Raw genomic sequence first — 18,864 nt, forward strand, 5'->3', positions numbered from 1 at the left:
TTACAACTAGTATCATACATAAAAACATTCTAGGTTCAGTAAAATCAGCACATAAAATATTATGATTATTTGAGACATGAGAGACATGGCCCAGTTCTCAGTTTTTGTTCTACTCTTATGTAAAACTAACACCTAAATATTTGCAAGACAATATAAATCCAACCCAACCCAAGAATTTCCCCAAAGCCTTTGCTCTGCATTTCTTAAATCTTAATAAGCAATGCAGCTGAAAAAAGAAATAGCAAGTATCTATGGAAATATTTACTATATTGTTGCTCTTGCTGAATGTTTTTAAGTAGCATTGGAATGGCTTTTTCCCCTCTCCCAAACATGAACAGTATTTTTTAAAAGTTAAGAGCAATATCATCACTTCAAACATTCTTCAAACTTGAAAATATTTTTCACATTTTATATCACTTGCTTGATTCTCAACATCAATCAGTCCCCATCTCTGGTGCGTTCAAAATATTTAGTATATGGAGATGTCCCAAACAATGTTGTTCAATAGTCTTGTGGGAGATCTAAATCAGGAAGACATATTTGTTGCCTTTTAATGTAAAGCATATCATCATTAAACAGCAGTTCAGGACATGTAGCCTTTTTTCCTTCTCTTCTGCTTTTAAGAACACCACTTCTCCAACAATTGCTGTTACTAGTTAATCTCCTCTGAGAGGATCAGCATGTGGTGTGAAGAAATGGATCCTTCTAGAACTTGGTACTTTTGGATTAGCAGATCTACACTGATCCCTTCTGAACACTCAAATGAGACACGAGTCCTTTTCTTACAAAGGTCAAGAAAAGACAAAAAGCCACAAGCTCTTAAAGATCAGACAATTAATTATTCTTAATTACATATTCCTAGGCTACAGCTAACCAGAAAAATCAAAGCCAAAACCAGAAAGTCCTTCATTGTAAAACCAATCCATTTTCATAATGGAGCCTCCATAAAGAGGAAAACAAAAACAAAAAACAAAAAACTGCACAGTTCAACTCTGCCTAACAGGTGTAGGACAAGATGCAATTGCTTTTAAAATATGAACTTTCAGCCACAACCTCAATCCTTGCTTGTAAGTACATAGCACAATCCCAAATTTGATGCTATTATACCATAGAAAGTAAACAGTAGCTATTATGATTATCAACATAAAAAATAATAACCACCACCATAACAGTTATAATAGCATCGGCATTTACAGTTCCTTCCTTTCAGCAAATGTTCTGGAGAGACTGATTTTCAAAGTATAAGGAAATAAAAAGCAGTGTATCTTAATACATTTCTGTATTTTCAGCTTAAATAGTGATCTAAAATTTAAGTATTCCAAGACAGAGAATGTGAAAAGAGTTCTGCCTCAAGAGGGTTGCTCTCCCCAGATACACCCTGGTTAATTTTAGGGCTTCAGAGTAGGTCAGTTTCCACTGAGATGAACCGATGCCCATTACAACATACAATTTATTTACACTGTACAAGCTCATAGTCTTTAACCAAGGTAGCCTAGACATAGACAAGCATCTCTGAAACTCTAGATTGGTCACCCTCAGAAGCCAAGACAGAAACCTGCCCTTGGTGAGAGTGCAAAAGGACCGTCCTCAACAACACAGAACCTTTCAATTTCCGGACTGAGCTCTGACCAGTTACTTTGAACTTGAGACAGGCATCAGCAGAGACATATTACCCTTGCTGAGCTATTACTGCATTAGAGAATAATTACAGAATATTTATTTTATAAAATAAAGACAGCACATTTTTTCATTTTAAGGCCCGCAAATCATGTTTATTCTCAGAACCTCAGCACACTAATATTGGCTCTTCTAATAAACAGAAAACTAATAAGAAACTGTCTAATTTCCAACTTATATGACATGTCAGAAGTCCAAAAATCTCTGTCAAGGTACCACTGTTTTTCACTCTGTATTTACTATGGGACTTCTAAATGAGAGTTTGGGCTTTAGAAGATACTATTTAAAAATCTCATGTTCCAAAATCTTGTATACATTTTTATCACTTAAAGTCATAATTCTGTAAGCTGCTCATCATCATCAGAAACTGAGCAAAACTGAAAGTGCTGAAGTTTTACTTTAAATTATTTTAACACATAGAAATACTAAGCCTAATCCTCTCAAACAGTATAAGGTGCATAATGTAATATTTTATAAAGTTATCTCTCTTTTCAGTTACAGGGTGAATACTTTTAAAACTTTCAAACTATTTTCTCAGTATTTAAGGTGAGCTATATTTTAATCAATACTACAATTAACAAAAGACCTACAATCCAATCAATTGCTATGAATGCTTACTAGACAGAGCTCCACAAATTATGGGGCATAACAGATTCAATTTTAAGGCTTTAAATGCTATTCCTCCCGATATATATTTTTAAACAGATGAAATATCACCCCCTTGGAACCTTTTTTTTTTTTTCCCCTCTTCTTCTTCCTCCTCCCTCATTTTATAACCAGTTAGGTCCAGCTTTATTTGAGCTATCAACACACAACTTTCCAAACATTCAAGTAGATGAACAAATGCTTACTTTTACAGAATGAATATCCACTTACAGCACCTTGGCCTTAATCCAACCTGCTTCATGTAAATACACCCTGTAAAGCTGTTTATGCATGAACAGCTGATGCAACTGAAGACTGTCAATCAGGAGATGATCTGCATGCATACGTAAATCCATCGAGCTTTTTTTCAGCCCCAAGTATTCATGAGTTTTAAAGCAGAACAAGCAAATGAAAGACCTGTCTTATTATGTGTACGTCACTGTTAAATGCTTTAAAATATAAGCAATGGATAGTGCTATGACTGAAATAAGGGCACTTGGGTTTTAAGAATTACCCCATTTCTCATGTGCAACCTAACATCTATTCTACTTCTGCTGATCATGATTTTTCAGGTCAAATTATTAAACATATTCCCAACACAACAGTATCACTCAAAATAAGCTAATTGATTGGCAAGTACACTTGGTACTCACAGCATTTTCTTTAGCAAAAAATGGCAGAACTTCCCAAAGTATCAATTTTAAGAATGGCTAGTGAGTTCAAGAAGCTCACAGATCTCGTCAATTCTTGCGAAACCTTTACAATAGCTAGACGCAAGGATGTGAGTAGGTATAATGAACGCTTAGCTGTTTTTTTGGTATACACTTTTTCAGACAGATCTGTAACAGTTCTTTTAAAAGAAAGTTAATGAAAGATTGAAATAGTGTACCATGAAACAGGTGACATACATTTCCTATTAACTCGGCTGAGATTAAAAGGGGATAATAACAAATAAGAAAAGTCTAAAAGCAGTGCACTTAGCATCTTTAAAATAAAAAACTTTTTTGCATAAAACTTTGGAAATAATACATTTCCATTTAGAAAAGTCATTTTCTTCCTGGCAAACTGCAAAACACTTTCAAGGACAAAGAAATACTTCATAATTCTGCAAATTCTTAAATATTCAACTAAGGTTGGAATGATACAATATTGGGAGTACAGAAAGACTAAGGGAAAAAAGTAAACACTAAATCAAAAACACTAGAAATCTTCCCTTCTAAAAACATTTGAAAATAGGATCACCTGTATGCATCGTCTTCTTTCAAGTCTCATATCATCCTGTAGGGGTGTGGGGGGCGGAGGGACTCCAACAGCAAACCACACTGCAAAATGAAGAAAGAAAAAAGTATTAGTATAAATACTAATTAGTAAGATACGTATAAGATTGTAAACCTCCATTCTACAAGGTTCACGTAGCGCTTAGCACAACCTATCCACCAGGTATAACCACAAAACTAAATCCCCTAGAAAAGAATGAGGATGTTCCAACACAAAATAAAGTTTTCCAACAGTAAAAATAGAGACAGAAGTTGCAAAGACTTCCTAACAATAAAGACAGTTCAAGGTAAAATGATTTAAGTGTCATTCAACATTTCTGAAAATTGAGGTCCTCTGAAAACGCTTTTCTCAATCCTGCAAAATTGAAATTATTAATAGTTACCATCTTTGCAAAGCCCTTAAATATCTCTGGATTTTTGCAGAAACTCAAAGCAATATTTATAAAACAAGACTAAACTTCTGTGGGATTTTACTGAATCAACAAAGCATAGAAACATAAAAGCACATAAGTCCATAACGTACAAGTCCATTTTTTCCTGTATCTCACATGAAACTGAACTTAGGTTCACCATACACTAAATTACAATATGCTCAGAACAATAAAATTATAACTTCCTACAAGATGAACAGATTGAAAAAGGTGAGTTTTTTTAAATAGAAATCTTTAACAGAAGTTAAAAAGAACTGCAATATTATGAAAAAAATAATGCAACTAAACAATCACTGGACAAAGCATTTTTCAATTATTTGCTTTTCACATGTTCTCTAAAGAAATACCATTGGTACTTGACAAAGTATCAAAAACATCAAAACAATTACAAGCTGAGAATTTTAGAAAACTTTTGCAAATGCCTAACAGCTCACTTAAATTGTAGAGTCTAGACTATTACTATTTAAACACATCCAGATATATGCATCTCCAAGAAAGTTTTTTTAGGCTAAAATGGACTTAGATATTGTAATCTGAATGGAAAATATTGTGGTTCCCATTCATTTCTTCATCAGCTGTGACTGTCTGAGCACTGCACACACCCTAAGCTCAGCTACCTTTTCTGTTACCACACTGACTTCTTCTTTGTGCCACAGATACACAACACACTCAACAAAAGCAAGACAAGGAAGAAAAAATTACTCTTCCAACACATGTAGCAGTACACTTTGCAGTGCTTCAATTGTTACTTTATGATCAGGTGAATTCTTGCTACCATGCCTCCAGGAGAGGGAGGGGGCAAACAAAACCTGGCCATCCCCAACCATGAATCAAAAGCCTTGGTTTTCACTAGTGAAGTTCAGCAGCCACCTAGAATTTCACTGCCATAACCACAACAGCAATGATCTTGGCAAGGCTGATGAGTAACGCCTAAGGCTATACAGGATCCACAAACTAGGCGTTCTTGTGCCTAAATCACTTCAATTTGGATAAAAGATTCAGTCTAGTACTTAGGCTAAGTGTATATATTACACAAACAGACGCAGTGCCTTGTGCTGAGCTTAATCCTGCTAAACTCAGCAGAGACAGACACTTTCATTCAAGAAGAAAGGGAGAGGAAGGAAGATAAAGATAGAGACACACTAAATAGTCACTGTATTAAAACAAACAAACAAACAAACAAAGTTCTGGAGCACCAGAGGTGTCCAGTCTATGTCCTAAGGCTACAGAACTACAGTCCCACTCTTAAAAGCTCTCTCTGACTCAGATTTTTTTTTTTTTTTTTTTTTTTTTTTAACTGCAGTATCTATGGACACTAAGGTTATAGAAAGTCTTTTCCAATAGTGGCTGCAGGGACTGAAGACATTACTGCACTGTCTTTACCACCTCATAGCTCAACTATAGCAAGGAATCATGTGATGACCCCTCATTTGCTTCATCAGCTGCAATACTATGTGAGCTTGGTCCAAACTATCAACAAATATAGTTTGAGCAAACCTAGCTGATTTTCAGCCAAAACAAGACTGTAGTATTTTCATATATTCTCTTCTGCCAGTTCTACTATGGGCATGGTGACCTCCAAAAGATGCACATTAACACATATCCAGTGCTTTACAACAGTCTAGTGCTGTGTCAAACTGAGTGCAACTCTAGCAAAATACAACATAGTGTTGCAGGCAACAGAGTGCAAATTCTCTTTATTCTCATCTATAAGAAAAAGGAAATCTTTTGATAAAAGTGTACTATCCAATAAACACAGAGAATTCCAGGCTATAGCTACAGAACAGTTTAAGTCACACACAGCTGATTTTGTCATAGTAGTAAAGCAACTTTATATATATGGGAAGCTATGTTTTCTGCTGATCATAAATGAATCTAGAACATTTTTAAAGATTACTTATAACACTAACTCTGCAAAGGTACCTATCTTGCAAAGGATTCACAAAGAAAAAAAATATATGGGAGAGAGCAAACCAGAAGGGTATCACACACAGACCTGAATTATTTTAGAATTTAAAAGATTAAATTAGAGCTACATGAAGTCAGGGAAGAGTTCCTGATATAACTCTAAAGACAGGGAATCAACACATCCACCCACTTCATAGCTATCCAACACCCATCACAAACCAACGTATTTCTTCAAGCTCCTTAAAACTGCCCAACAGCTTTCACATTCTGAAGAACTAGCGTAGTACTATAAAAGTGTGGAATTAAGGTCAGGAGTCGGGAGGTGGATGTCTATTGCAGGACTGTATTCTAAGCAATCCACAACATAAAAAGTTACCTAAAACATGAATGGAGAGCAAAGATAATGAGTTCTTGTGATGACATCAGTATCACAGATGCTCAACATAAAAATATAGTGATGGATTAAGAAAAAATGTTAACAGTTTAAACCATTTTCTTCTTTTTAAAATAGACACAACTGAATCACATGCGATAGCTGCAAGGGCAACACATGAAACTTGATAGCTGAGTGTCTTCTACTGTGCCTCTGCATTGCCAAGTTCTTAGAGCCAACAGTCTTTCTCCACAGCCCATGCAAGGGCTTCCTGCTTTAGATAATAAACTGATGACCACAGGAGTCAAGAATAAATCTCTCTCACCACACAATTTGCAAGATCATTATTAGAACAAATGAATCCCCTTAGCAGTCACATTTATTAGGCTTCAAGAATCCAATTTGATCTACTTACTGGAACAGAACAGAAGGGAATTGGAAATAAAGAAGTTGAGGGAGGAAGAGATGACAAGAAAGGTGCTGAAAAGCAAATTAGTGAAAGTGGTATAACAAAACAAAAGAATAAAAGCTAAGGTCTTTCATTTAAAAGAAAGCAGTCCTTACAAATCAATTGTGTATGAAGTTACCATGCTAAAACTTTACTTCAAGCTTTCATTTCCTATTTTAATTACTGCTGCTTTCTACTCTTCATTTTCCTACCCACACAAGGCTCTTCTGATTTATTCAAAATGCAGATGATGGGATTACCTATCTATTCATAGCCATTCAACTGTTATGAATAATTTCAAATGTTGGGTTCAACTTTACTAATAAATTAGCCAAAAGATGCTGAACATATTTTATCCCAGGTTATACTTCATCATACTGTAAAGGTGGTGGCTGTGAAAAAATAAAGCTTTCATGTGTCTCTGTCTTTTCCTAACACCCACTAACACAGAGTCCAGTTTGCCTGTTAGCCTCTTTGAGTACTAATGTTTTATTCTACGATGTTCCTTAACAGCATCCTCTCCTTCCTTCAAAACACTCAATACCCAACTTATATCTATTTGTCAATAGGGTTTGCTGTAAACCAGCAGAGTTGGTTTCAGAGCAGTCATACATATAAAAACTTAAAAATTAAAGTGCAAAAAACAATTACTGAGATCTCTCTGGAGAGGTTTCATTATCTTCCTCTGTTCCCTTTTTTTGTGTATGCCTGGATATCAAATTAGATTATGAGTTTTTGCAAACAGGGACATTTTTATTATATATGAACGCAACAGGAAGCCAGTTCGGCTGGATCTTGAGACAGTAAAACAGTAACAGTAATACGTAAAACTTTTTTATTTCATAAACTTAAAATGTAGGTAAGCCATGTAATAAGTTGAACATTTAGATAATATAATAAATATTAATTAAAGCATCTAGAGTTAAAAGATTGTTTCTGATGTTGCTCATTCCATCCAATGCAAGTATGCAAATTGTTGATAACTGTCATTAACAACTTTAAAGAAAAGACACGCTTTCGCAACAATTTTACTTCTGTTTTATGTATCAAACATTCTATCCATGATAAATTTAAACAAGAGTTTTCAGAGTATCAAATGTAGCACACCCAAGAGCTCGGGAAAAAAAAAAGTCTACTTTTTTTAAAAATTTTTTACATTTTACTAATTTAAACACTTTGTATAGATTAATTTTTTTTATTCAGTATCATCATGTTACAAGATTCAATATGCCACCTTTAGTAAAAAACTGAAAGACTGTGCAAACTAACAGCAGGTAGCTTCTGGAAGTTCCTTTTCCTCTGTGGAAAGGTTATTTTGTAATTTCTAAAGCAATATTCATGAAACACCAGAGAAATCTCTGCCAATCTCATGACTACACACGCTGTTGTCAGAGATGAACATAATTCAGGTCACTGGCCTTTGGTAAATGCAGGCCTGTTGCTAGTAACATAATATATAAATGCTTACTTGGAAGCAAAAATACATATTTATTTATTAGGAAAATTATCCTGAACTATATACCACTAAATTGAAACACTGAACATACTGGATTATAATGGAGCAAGACATATATAAGACTATACACATATATACACGTATATAATAACAATTTCTTATGCTTTTGTTATTCTGCATCTCAACTGCCTACTTGTGAAACTACGCATGGACAACAAATGATGCTGCTTGACATAAGATATTGGTATATCGGTATTTTTTTTAAAACAGGCATAATAAAATTTGAAGTACAACCAATACTACTGGAATTTCCAAAAAAAAAAAAAAAGGAAGAAAGAAAATAAAAATAAACATAAAAATAAATTCCATAGGGTGCTAGCTGTTGTTGTTAACTTCTAGGACTAGTTCCCAGAGACAAACAATTGAGAAATTCCAAAATCACTGTTATGGCACTTAGCACATACATTGCATTTTGTTACTGTGTAAAATCCTATGTGTTTAGATATATAAGTAAACATACATCAGGTCAAAAAATGAAGCCTAGTCAAATTATAGTTGCTGGAGGAAAGCTACGGTAACAGAATTTAGTTATGCATTTTTAGAGTATAGCGTAGTCTAAATGCTTTCACTAGTGCCTCCAGACAGCAATATAGGCCTTTCTATGTTTTTAATATATATAAATTGAACAAACGGATAAGAACGGCCCTCTGTTAAGAGGCTAACCTCTATTACCTTGAAAATGCTTTAAAAAAAGAAAGCAGTATTTATTGCTTCTGTTTTACTTGGGACCAAAAGATGTAATGTTAGATGTAAGAAATAATTGAAGGAAAAAAAAAAAATCGGACTACTTCATTTATCTAATGGACAAAGCAGAACTCAGGACACTATCTCAGGTTCACAAAAAAGTCACATACATAGAAGTATATATATAGTTTTAGCATGAAAACCCAATACACCCCTCCACTTTTATAGTGACATGAATGCTTCTATACCTGATGCCAGTATACTGAGTGGTAAGCAAAAGACAGAGTAACAGATGATCTGACTCACATTTAGTATGCTCTCAAATAAGCCAAAAGATGCTTGTCTTTAGGCTTAAGTGCTTTGGCACTACGGAAAACCTATTAGCTGAATGTTTCCACAGAAATAATCAGCAACTATTTGAAGGCTATCTTTAGGTTTCAAAGTTAATAATCCATGAAGATAAAATAATATACCTCTCCTCAGTTTACTTTGTGTATTCAACAGAACTATGAACACGGTCACCTTCATATGTCTGCTTACCCCATACTTAAGAAAGTGAATCTTAAAATTATAGGAAGAGGGCATTTCTGTACATAGCTAGCTTTCAAGGTAGGGTGAAAAGGAGACAACAATCAAAATTTTCTGAGTTTATACCAGACTTCACTGACACACCATTCATCCAGAAAATAGCTTGAGAGCTTGCATTATACTCTTCCTGAAGAGTTGTAAATGCATACTACTAAACTAAAAGACTTTGTTAGTTTGCGAAACAGCTCCTAAATCAAAATTTGTGAGAAGCTTATGAAACAGTTATACCTAAAATAGAACATACCCTACCATTATTATTCCTGTATACTGGAAAGTCATTATTTTCAGCATTCAAAAAAGCACTATTTCCTCTAAAAAGAAAAAACTGTGAATGCCTAGTTTCACTAGGTTTATACTGTATGATGCAAGGATCAACCCTTTAAGCCTGAAAGCATACATAAACAGCTTTACTGAAATCACAAAGTAACTTTCTCACCAGAGTTCAAACCTGGCAAAGGCAGAACTACAGCTGTGGTTCAGCAAGAATTTCTTTTCAAGCAGCGCTGTTTAAAGTGCCTGTATCCTTTTTGCCATTACCTGCTTGGCTGAGGCAACACTACTCAACTACAGGGTCACCTGGTGAACTGGACTGGGAAATTGATCCAGGCGGAAAAACAGAGAACAGGAGAAAAAAGACCATCATTTTTTAACCCATATCAGTTTGCTGATGTGATTCACTACAGATGCACAGCATAACTGAAGGAGAAGCCTGGCAGCAGGGGTAAACAGCTGGGAGAAAAGGTGTTTCTTAAGCCAATGTTGCTATCAAAATGCTAAACACTAAAGTGCATCTTATTTTATCATAGAAGGACCTAGAATGGTGTCATACCAGTATTAATTCACATAAGACTTCAAAGAGTGCAATCTCAATCTCCGAAATGTCTGATTTATAACAAACAATTTTTATACCTATTCTGCCCTTTGATTATCAATGAAAAGGAACACATCATTAATTCTTCTAAAAAAAAGTACACTTTTCCTTGTATTTCAAGTGGAAAGAACAAGAAATTAAACAGACTAAAACTTGCACTTGATCCATACAGCCAGACAACCCAGAACTTTTTTAAATATTTGTTCATGTGAAACACAGAATAAAGTCTATGGTTTTAGTGAGCACTAAATTGATACAACTTAAAAAAAAAAAAAAAAGCTTATGCTAAAGCTCATGTGCTTATGAAAGTTCAAACATTTATAAATTTTTGGATAATTTGTGTATGTCTCTATACTTACTCACTGACTAAAAATATATTACTTTCAGAAACACAAACTTACAGTGTTTTTCAGTACACTGACCATATGATGAACCATAAATGGGATGTATTAGTTGTTATTTTTTCCACTCATTTAATACTGTCCGGCAAAACGGATGTGGTTAAGTTTTAAGTGTGGAGTTAAACAGTTTTAGAACAGCAAAGTCATGCTACTCTGTTTACATTCCCCTCCCTTATCCCAGAGAGGCAAAGAGATGCTACAGCAGGAGCTGCCCATCCCCTGCAGTATCAGCTAGAACATTTACAACTGTTTGTGGTGACCGAACGCATAACCAAATACTTCCTTTTGCAATGTTTAATTGTCACCTTGAATTTAAATGCGTTACTAAGGAGTCACATATACACAATCCTTGACAATAATTCCAACTCATATACACATGAGCATCAAGATATGACTACACTGAACACAATCCCAGGAAAAGGAAGGATATTTATGAAATCCAGATATTTTGCTGTAGGAGTTGTTTCTATGTCATCTTACAAAAACAGACGTATGTAACAATCTAATTCCTTTTCATGTTCAACATGTGCTTTCTAACTATGATTTCCTTAACAGATGACATCTGGTATTCAACGATTTAATTAATTTTTATGAAATAGAGCCATTTTAGTCTATATGTTAAACATTAAATAAAAAGCACAGTACCATACAAGTAAAGTTATGTTAAAAAGCAGAGTATCTAGGAGGGCCGTGAACTAATTTATCCAGTGTAATTCAGTCCCACAGCTGTGAAATGCTTTTCAGAGCAGAGATTTTTCTACAGATGTCCTCCAAAAAAAAATTGATCATTTCTTCTCCAGAAATTGTTTCTCTTCCTTCTGGTTGGGGAAAGAACTTTTAAAATGCAAAACAAAACATATGCCTATATATACTTGCATTCATCAGTTTAAAACTTCAGATCTAAAAAGTCTGCAGAGAGTTTAAACTTCCTACTTTTCCCCCATCTTTTTCAGCCATAAAGCAGCAAACAATTAAAGGAACACTTAAATTTCAACAGAAAGTGGCCAACATCACTTTATTTACAGGTCTTTACTAAATTCCCATAATTATGTAAATCTTACTATTCTTCCTATGTAGTGGTCATTAACTACTATTTCTATTCTTTGGTGTGTCCTTTCATTTATGAAACAAGACTACCTACCCTTCAGAGACTTGGCAAGAGTACTCAGATGCAGCTACTTCAACTTATTTATCTGAGCCTAGAGTTGGGAGAGCACCTGTAATACTTTCCAGACAAGTGATGTCTACTGAAATGCTTCTACCTCTCAAAAACTGCAAGAGATAGGATCCACTTTACATATACATAAAAATACACACACGCATGTGCGCACACGCATACTACATGTGCATATATACGCGAGGGAACAGCAGGTGTTCTTCCCTGCAAACACAGACTGCATATTTTAAGTGAAACACCTTTATGTTGAAGATAAAATTATGTTTTTCAACAGGTACAGACAACAGTTTCTGTCCAAACGTTTGCCCAAACAGGTATAAAAAAAGCAAAAGCGAGTATCAACAAATGGAAGAAAACAAAACAGACATCTGAATGGTATAGTATTTTGATAGTTGCCAAGGTTTAAAACAAAGAATTATTATAGAAAGCTCGAGTCTCTTGAATGCAAGTGACCCACCATTATGAAAAATCAGGTGTTACTGGATCTTGACACAATCACTGGTTATTTTAACTGTTCAGTTTTTCCCCCTCCCACCACCCTTTTTTTAATTCTACCCTGGAGCATGACAAATTCCAGATCATGATGCAATGTACATGTATCAGGAACTGGAAATTAATAGAGTCATAGGTTATTATTATGTTTTAATAAACATTACTCTAAAAGAATTGGTCAAAAAACAGAGACAGACAAAATAACTTTTGGAATAACTAATGTAAAATCCTACTCAGACAACAACTAACTGTTATAAAAATATTTTATATACTTACACAGATCTCTAGAAAACTATCTGTATAGATGCTATTATATGTCTAAAAGAAATAAGACTATTTCTTTATTTCAGTTTTGGCAGCAGATAATTTGTGACCTTAGTTTCAAAAGACAAGCTACAGTTGGTTACTTCAATAACGTTTACAACAACCTAGATGTTGGCTGCTCTGATAGAGTAGTACCTTTCACCTTGAAGGCTTCCAAAATATTTTACTCTATGGAGATACACACACACCTATAGAGCCTTCTGTATAAAATATCACGAACTGCTGTTTAGTTCTATAAATATATGGTGACCATTTATAAAAACTTGGATAAGGCTTATGTGCCTTTTTTCCTTAATATTTTTTAACCTTTTCAAACACACCATGGAATAATTGCTACTTAATTGAGCCACACAAGATAAGTCCCATCGATAGCTGCAGTACCACAATCTACCTTTGCCTTTTACTGTCTGGGAGATTCAGACTGTAGCTACATAGTCTCTGGCCATATGTTAAACGTATGCGTGCAAATTACACCAGATTTTACCCCACAAATCCCCAAATCTTCTGCCAGAGTATGTATACTTCTGATATTAAAAGTGATAATATAGAAGTACTGCTGAACTTTCCACATTATCATGATAATTATCATGATAAATCAGATTTAACCCCATTTTCCCTGGAAAACTGAAGCTTGTCTATTTCTATCTGTATCCAAAGAAATTAAATGAAAATATTTGCTCCCAAGCACCAAAATTTTCCTTAATGCATTTGACAGATTTCACCCACTTCAAAGGTTTTGCTGGGGATGCCTGCACAGAGACATTTCTCAGCCATTGAATTTAAAAAGGGCAGAAAAAGGAAGAGATTTCTTCAGTTACAGTTACATATTTTTCTCATCCTAAAAACCCTACAGAACTCAACATGAAGCTTCTCTTAAAAAAAAAATAAAAAAATTGCCCTTAAAAATCAGTGGGCAAGCCAAATCTTAAAGTCTTCCCAACATGGCTTAAGCCATAACTTCTTTCTGATAGTAAACTCACCAGTGACTAAGGAAAAAGATTCAAATGACTACATCTAGAGAGCAATCACTTTAGAAGGCTGCCATTAGATGGAGGATGGCCCCAGCTTTCTCCTCTTTCCTCCCCCATGTCAGGGGGGTAAAGAGGACACAGTCCTCTATCATCAGGTGACGATTTTTATGCAGGACAAGCTCACAAGCTTCACATATTAAAATGGTCAAAATCAGTACCTCAGAGGTAGAGCAGATGTTGCCCCTTCTGCAGTGATGGGGGAGGGGAACTGATTTAACAGACTGCCACTCTAGCAACCAAAGCAGTTTTGGCTCACAAATAGCTATTTCTAAAAGGAATTCTAAACACATTCTTCAAATTAGAAGGATTTCCTTCTTCTCTACTTGCACAACTCAAAATCTCAGTGCTATGGTTCTTTTTACATATCCCAAGTACACTACTATAATGGAATATGGAATAGCCATTATGCTGCTCCCTCCAGTTAACTCATGTAAAGATGCAAGTGTAGCAAACTTGAACAGAACTACAACTTCAGTTTGCTTACAGAACTCACATTTGCCTTTTAATTAGATCCACTGATGTTAAAAGGCACTTGAACGGCATTTTAGAATTACTCTTAGGATTTTAGGATACTAACAAAGTAACTGGGATCCTAAACTCACAGATGGAAAAGTTAAAGAAAAAGGGGAAGAACCCTTTACTTCCAAAACTACATATACCACAACCGCTCTTCCAGCTCTTTCCAACTTGGAACCAGAAACCAGCTCTGGCTTTCTCCAGACATGTCAGTACAGAAACACCATGTTTAAAAATCCTGTTCAACATGCTTTCAAACAGCAGTTCATACAAAGTTTAACAGTTTTGAAAATAAATTAACTGACAGTGGTCAAGTTTAGGCTCCATGACAACCAGATGTATTTAAAAATGCTGATGAACAAACAGAGTTATTTCATTAAAATAAGAATTCTCAGGCTGTGGTTCCACAAAAGCCAAAGCTAATCTCAACGTGGCTGCTATGTTCCCATCCACACCCCTCCTTGCCCTCAACTATTCAGTGCAGGCCCCTCTTGCGCCACTTTTGGCACCTGCCCAGGCTTTGTTGAGTCATTTCTGCAGTTCAGCATGATGCAAAATATTCACCTTTTTGATCAGCTTTCTGCTGACTCCACAGAGCACCAGAGCCCGAGTCTAACTTTCAGCTTAAACATCTACACAGTAAATAAGAAGGCAACTCTTCTCTAGCATGTGCAAACAGCTAGTACATTTATACTCGGCATAATACCACTTGATCACTGAGAACTCTATTTGCATTTTCCTGCAGTCTGTGATGTTCTGGACCTTTGAAACCAACAGTTCCTAGGTCAGGGCCAGGAGTCCAAATATTTAGTAATACTGGAAGGGAGGAAGCCACACTTTAGAACTGTGCTGGAATAACAAATAGGGCATTTTACTCATGCAGGGAGGACTTCATTGCGTTAGATGTTGCATGACACACAACAAAACGGTGACCCTTGCCTAAGAAGCTCACTATCTAAACAGCAAATTTGCCCACAGAAAAGCAGAAGTAGAGAGCAAATTTGAGGCTCGCTGTGTAGGCTATGAATACAGCACAAGAGAAGCAAAGAGCAGCCTATGCAGAGTACTTTGATAGTTCTTACTGAACTGCCACAAAGCACCTCACAAAACCACACTTAAACAGCTGGCTTGCTATCAGTCATAACAGACACTACCTCTACTTCAAGAACACTAGCAAAATTTTTACAACCTTTTCTATATACAGTTTGTGTCTATCATAATAGGCTACATAAATGAATTTGAAGAAATAAATTTAATCAGATACGGCAACTACAAACTTCTCTGACAACTACACTTCAAAACAAGCAGAAAAAGACTTTTCACCATAGTAAAATCCAGCATCCTTACCATTCACCTCTCATTCTCCCAACCTAGGTATACACAGGCTTTCAGGATATGCCTTAAGTCCTAATTCAGGCTCAGTTTGACCAACACAACCATAAGAGAGAAAGCTGAATTCTAAAGCAAAAATTGCTCTACTCTGGATGTACTGCACCAATCACCTAGGGAACATTTCTATCGTCTTATGAAGAGCTAAGGAAAAGCACTGTTCTCAAAATTCAAGACATCTCTTAACGTAAGCACAATACAATCTATTTCTCATGAACTGCACTTAATACATACATTCAAATATATTTCTGAAATTATTGCACAGTACTTGTATTTCACCATATGAATTCACAAATGCAAGGATACACAATTTACCAGATTACATCCTTCAAAAAATTAACTTAATTTCACCATATAAATTACTTCGTGTTAAAGGTCCTTTACAAATAACTGAAGAATGAGTTGAAAATAATTCTACTCATACAAAGTATTCTATGTCCCATCTATACTCTCCTACACTCTATCTTATTTGCATATCATCCACCAATCCTAACTTGGTGGTTGTGCTGCATTTACATAATTCACGTAATATCTTTGCATTGAGAAAATAAAACATTTTCTAGGAGCCATTTCCTCCAAAAGGCATAAGCACTGATTAAGTCCTAGAAATTTACTTTTCTTCCTCCCTCATGGCAAGCATTCTACTCACTGGATTGGAGACTCGTGTTTCCTCTTCTCCCCCTCTGTCCCATGATTCTTCCTTTTTTGTACAACACCACAGACTAAATGGGACTCAAGGACAGTCACCAAAAACATCTGAAAAGCCAGGTGTTCTTACTGGAAGTGAAAAATGTGAGTTTGGATCCTCTCAGGCCAAGAAACACACTAAACTGAGGTCCATTTATAGCCCATGCATGTGCTCTGATGACTGGTAAATCATAAAGGATGGAACTACCAACTTCTTCTCTACCTATGTTTTAAATAATTTCCACAGATTTCTAAAAATAGTTCAGAATAATTGTTTTAGTATAGTTCAGAATAGTTTAGAATAGTTCAGAATAATTCCAGAATAAGGTTATGAGCCGGAACTCTAAATCTGTCACAGGCACCTTATGGAAAAGCAGAATTTACAAAATAACTCTTAATTCAGAAGTCCTCCAGGAATAAGCTGGACAGTTTCCCCTAAGAGTGCAAGACCTGTTGGAAACCCATTCTGAAAAGTGTTCAAAGCATCAAGTGCTTACAGAGAGATTTTGTATCTAAAAGTGAAATTGTCTTGGTTGTAAGGCATAATCTACCAGGCTGCTACTGATAAGAAGGGCAGGCCCTCTCCCTCTTTCCCAAATCCCAGATACACAGTTGTGCCCCTTCTTGTGAAGGCTTCAGCATTCAGACAGAACAAGCAGTAAAGCAAACCAACTCATTAACCCAACCAAAAACCTTTCACATCTTTGTCAGGTTCATCTGCTGCTGGTTTAGCAAACTGAACTGCCTCAGCAGAAGGTAAGAAAACCTAGAGCTTGAATAAAAAGAGGAACGGGGACTAGACCTTTCAGTGCCAAAAGATGTCAGCTCAGTTTATACCACATTACATAACTTCAGTCTAAGTACATGGTTACACAAGCTGGTCCAACTCAGGACTAACAGTTAGAAGAAATACCCTAAACATAGGCTAGGCTCTTCTTCCTGGGACTTCTCCACCTCATGATGAGACAGTTCAGGTAGCTAAATTGGCAGTAAAGTTTTTATGCTTATATTGTTAGTTTTTTTGTGTTTAGCTTCTCAAGCTGGCTCAATGTGGAAGAGTGCCAATTTGACAGCTAACACTTCAAATTCAGAGTCAAGTTTGTAAGAAGTTACCCTTTATCAGCTGATCCTCAGTAACCAACCACACACACATGCACACACCTTCAGTCCACAGCAAATGTGAGACAATTTGCTTTCACTCAGACAACAGTAAAAGAAGGTTAAAGCTAAGGATGAAGTTGCACATGATTGCTAAGCCAATCTTAATAGTTTACTGCTACCAGAAAAAAAGTGGGAGTGCCTCTTCGGCCAGCACTCCTCCCTTTCCCATTCCTCACTCTTGAATGATGAGAGTCTATTGCCTGCCTTGCTTGGCTTTAGCACTCACTGACCCAAAAGAAAAACAACTTTCTTCAGGTTTGCTTCCTGGGTTTCAAATACACACTGTGAGGGGAAGACCTGGGTATTTAACAAGCTGAAATGGATTGATCCTTAAGTGACACTGAACACTCACCTACTTGGCACATGGCAACAACCAAGAGGCATCCTTGAAGAAAGGGACCACCCCAGCTCAGAAGTCCCCCAGACTTCTTTAACACAGAAGATTTAAATGTTATCTCTAAGTTCTAAAGATGCTGCCAAATTATTTGAATAAATACAACACTTTTTGAGGTACTTTGAGTACTCTTTAAAAACTAAAGGCTTTAAAGAACTCAAGACAATTCTTTTTTCTAAAATAATTGTGTTAAATTATGTTCCTCAATGTGTTTTCCAAGCTTAGTCTATCAACTTGGGGTTATGTTGGTTTGTATCCCCTTTTGGGTATAGTCACCAAGAAGGGAAATATATGGAATTTCTTTTTAAATATTCTCTGACAGTAGTCATAAGACGAAAGTCTAAAAATCTCTCATCAAGGTGAAAGCTTTTAATAAGATTTCAAAGCCCAGGAAAATTCTCTCCAACAGAGGCCTTTCAGGTGAACTTTGCCTAATGAGGCTTTTATGAAATGCAAAGGCTAAATGGAAAAAGTTGAAACTTTGGGATAGTTTATCTGAACTCCACTTCCAGCACCTTATGCTGGACATAAACTGATCAATCTAATGCCCTCCAAGTTATTAGTCAGTATTAGTCAGTTGTTCAAAAAGCAGACATAGCACTAAATTTTGATAAAATTATCAGTTTATAATTCTAAAAGACATACTAATATTATATACCTTTCTGATTATTAAATAGCAGCTCTACTGGCTTCACAAGCTGATAGAGTTCTGTCCAGAGGAATTTGGTTTTCTGTAGCATTTTTTTTCCCTGATAAAAATTCTTAATATTACTTTAATAAGGTATGTTCCAGGAAGGAAATGAGAACATCATAATAATAATAATAATAATAATAATAAAAAATTGAAAGGCTTTGAAATCCTGACCCCATGGAC

At 35.6% G+C, this 18,864-nt stretch overlaps 1 protein-coding gene across 2 annotated transcripts in view; it reads right to left on the reverse strand.

Moving 5' to 3' along the window:
• DYRK1A (dual specificity tyrosine phosphorylation regulated kinase 1A) overlaps positions 1-18,864 on the reverse strand; it is a 90,233-nt gene that overhangs the window by 56,912 nt on the left and 14,457 nt on the right. For both annotated transcript variants that reach the window (XM_067298647.1, XM_067298655.1), the window contains exon 2: positions 3,565-3,644. In XM_067298647.1, the coding sequence (XP_067154748.1) occupies positions 3,565-3,574 (10 nt within the window). In that variant the 5' untranslated portion in view covers positions 3,575-3,644. The remainder of the gene's footprint in view (positions 1-3,564; positions 3,645-18,864) is intronic.

The sequence above is a fragment of the Apteryx mantelli genome, chromosome 1 (assembly GCF_036417845.1).
Source record: "Apteryx mantelli isolate bAptMan1 chromosome 1, bAptMan1.hap1, whole genome shotgun sequence".
In the NCBI taxonomy this organism is placed as follows: domain Eukaryota; kingdom Metazoa; phylum Chordata; class Aves; order Apterygiformes; family Apterygidae; genus Apteryx; species Apteryx mantelli.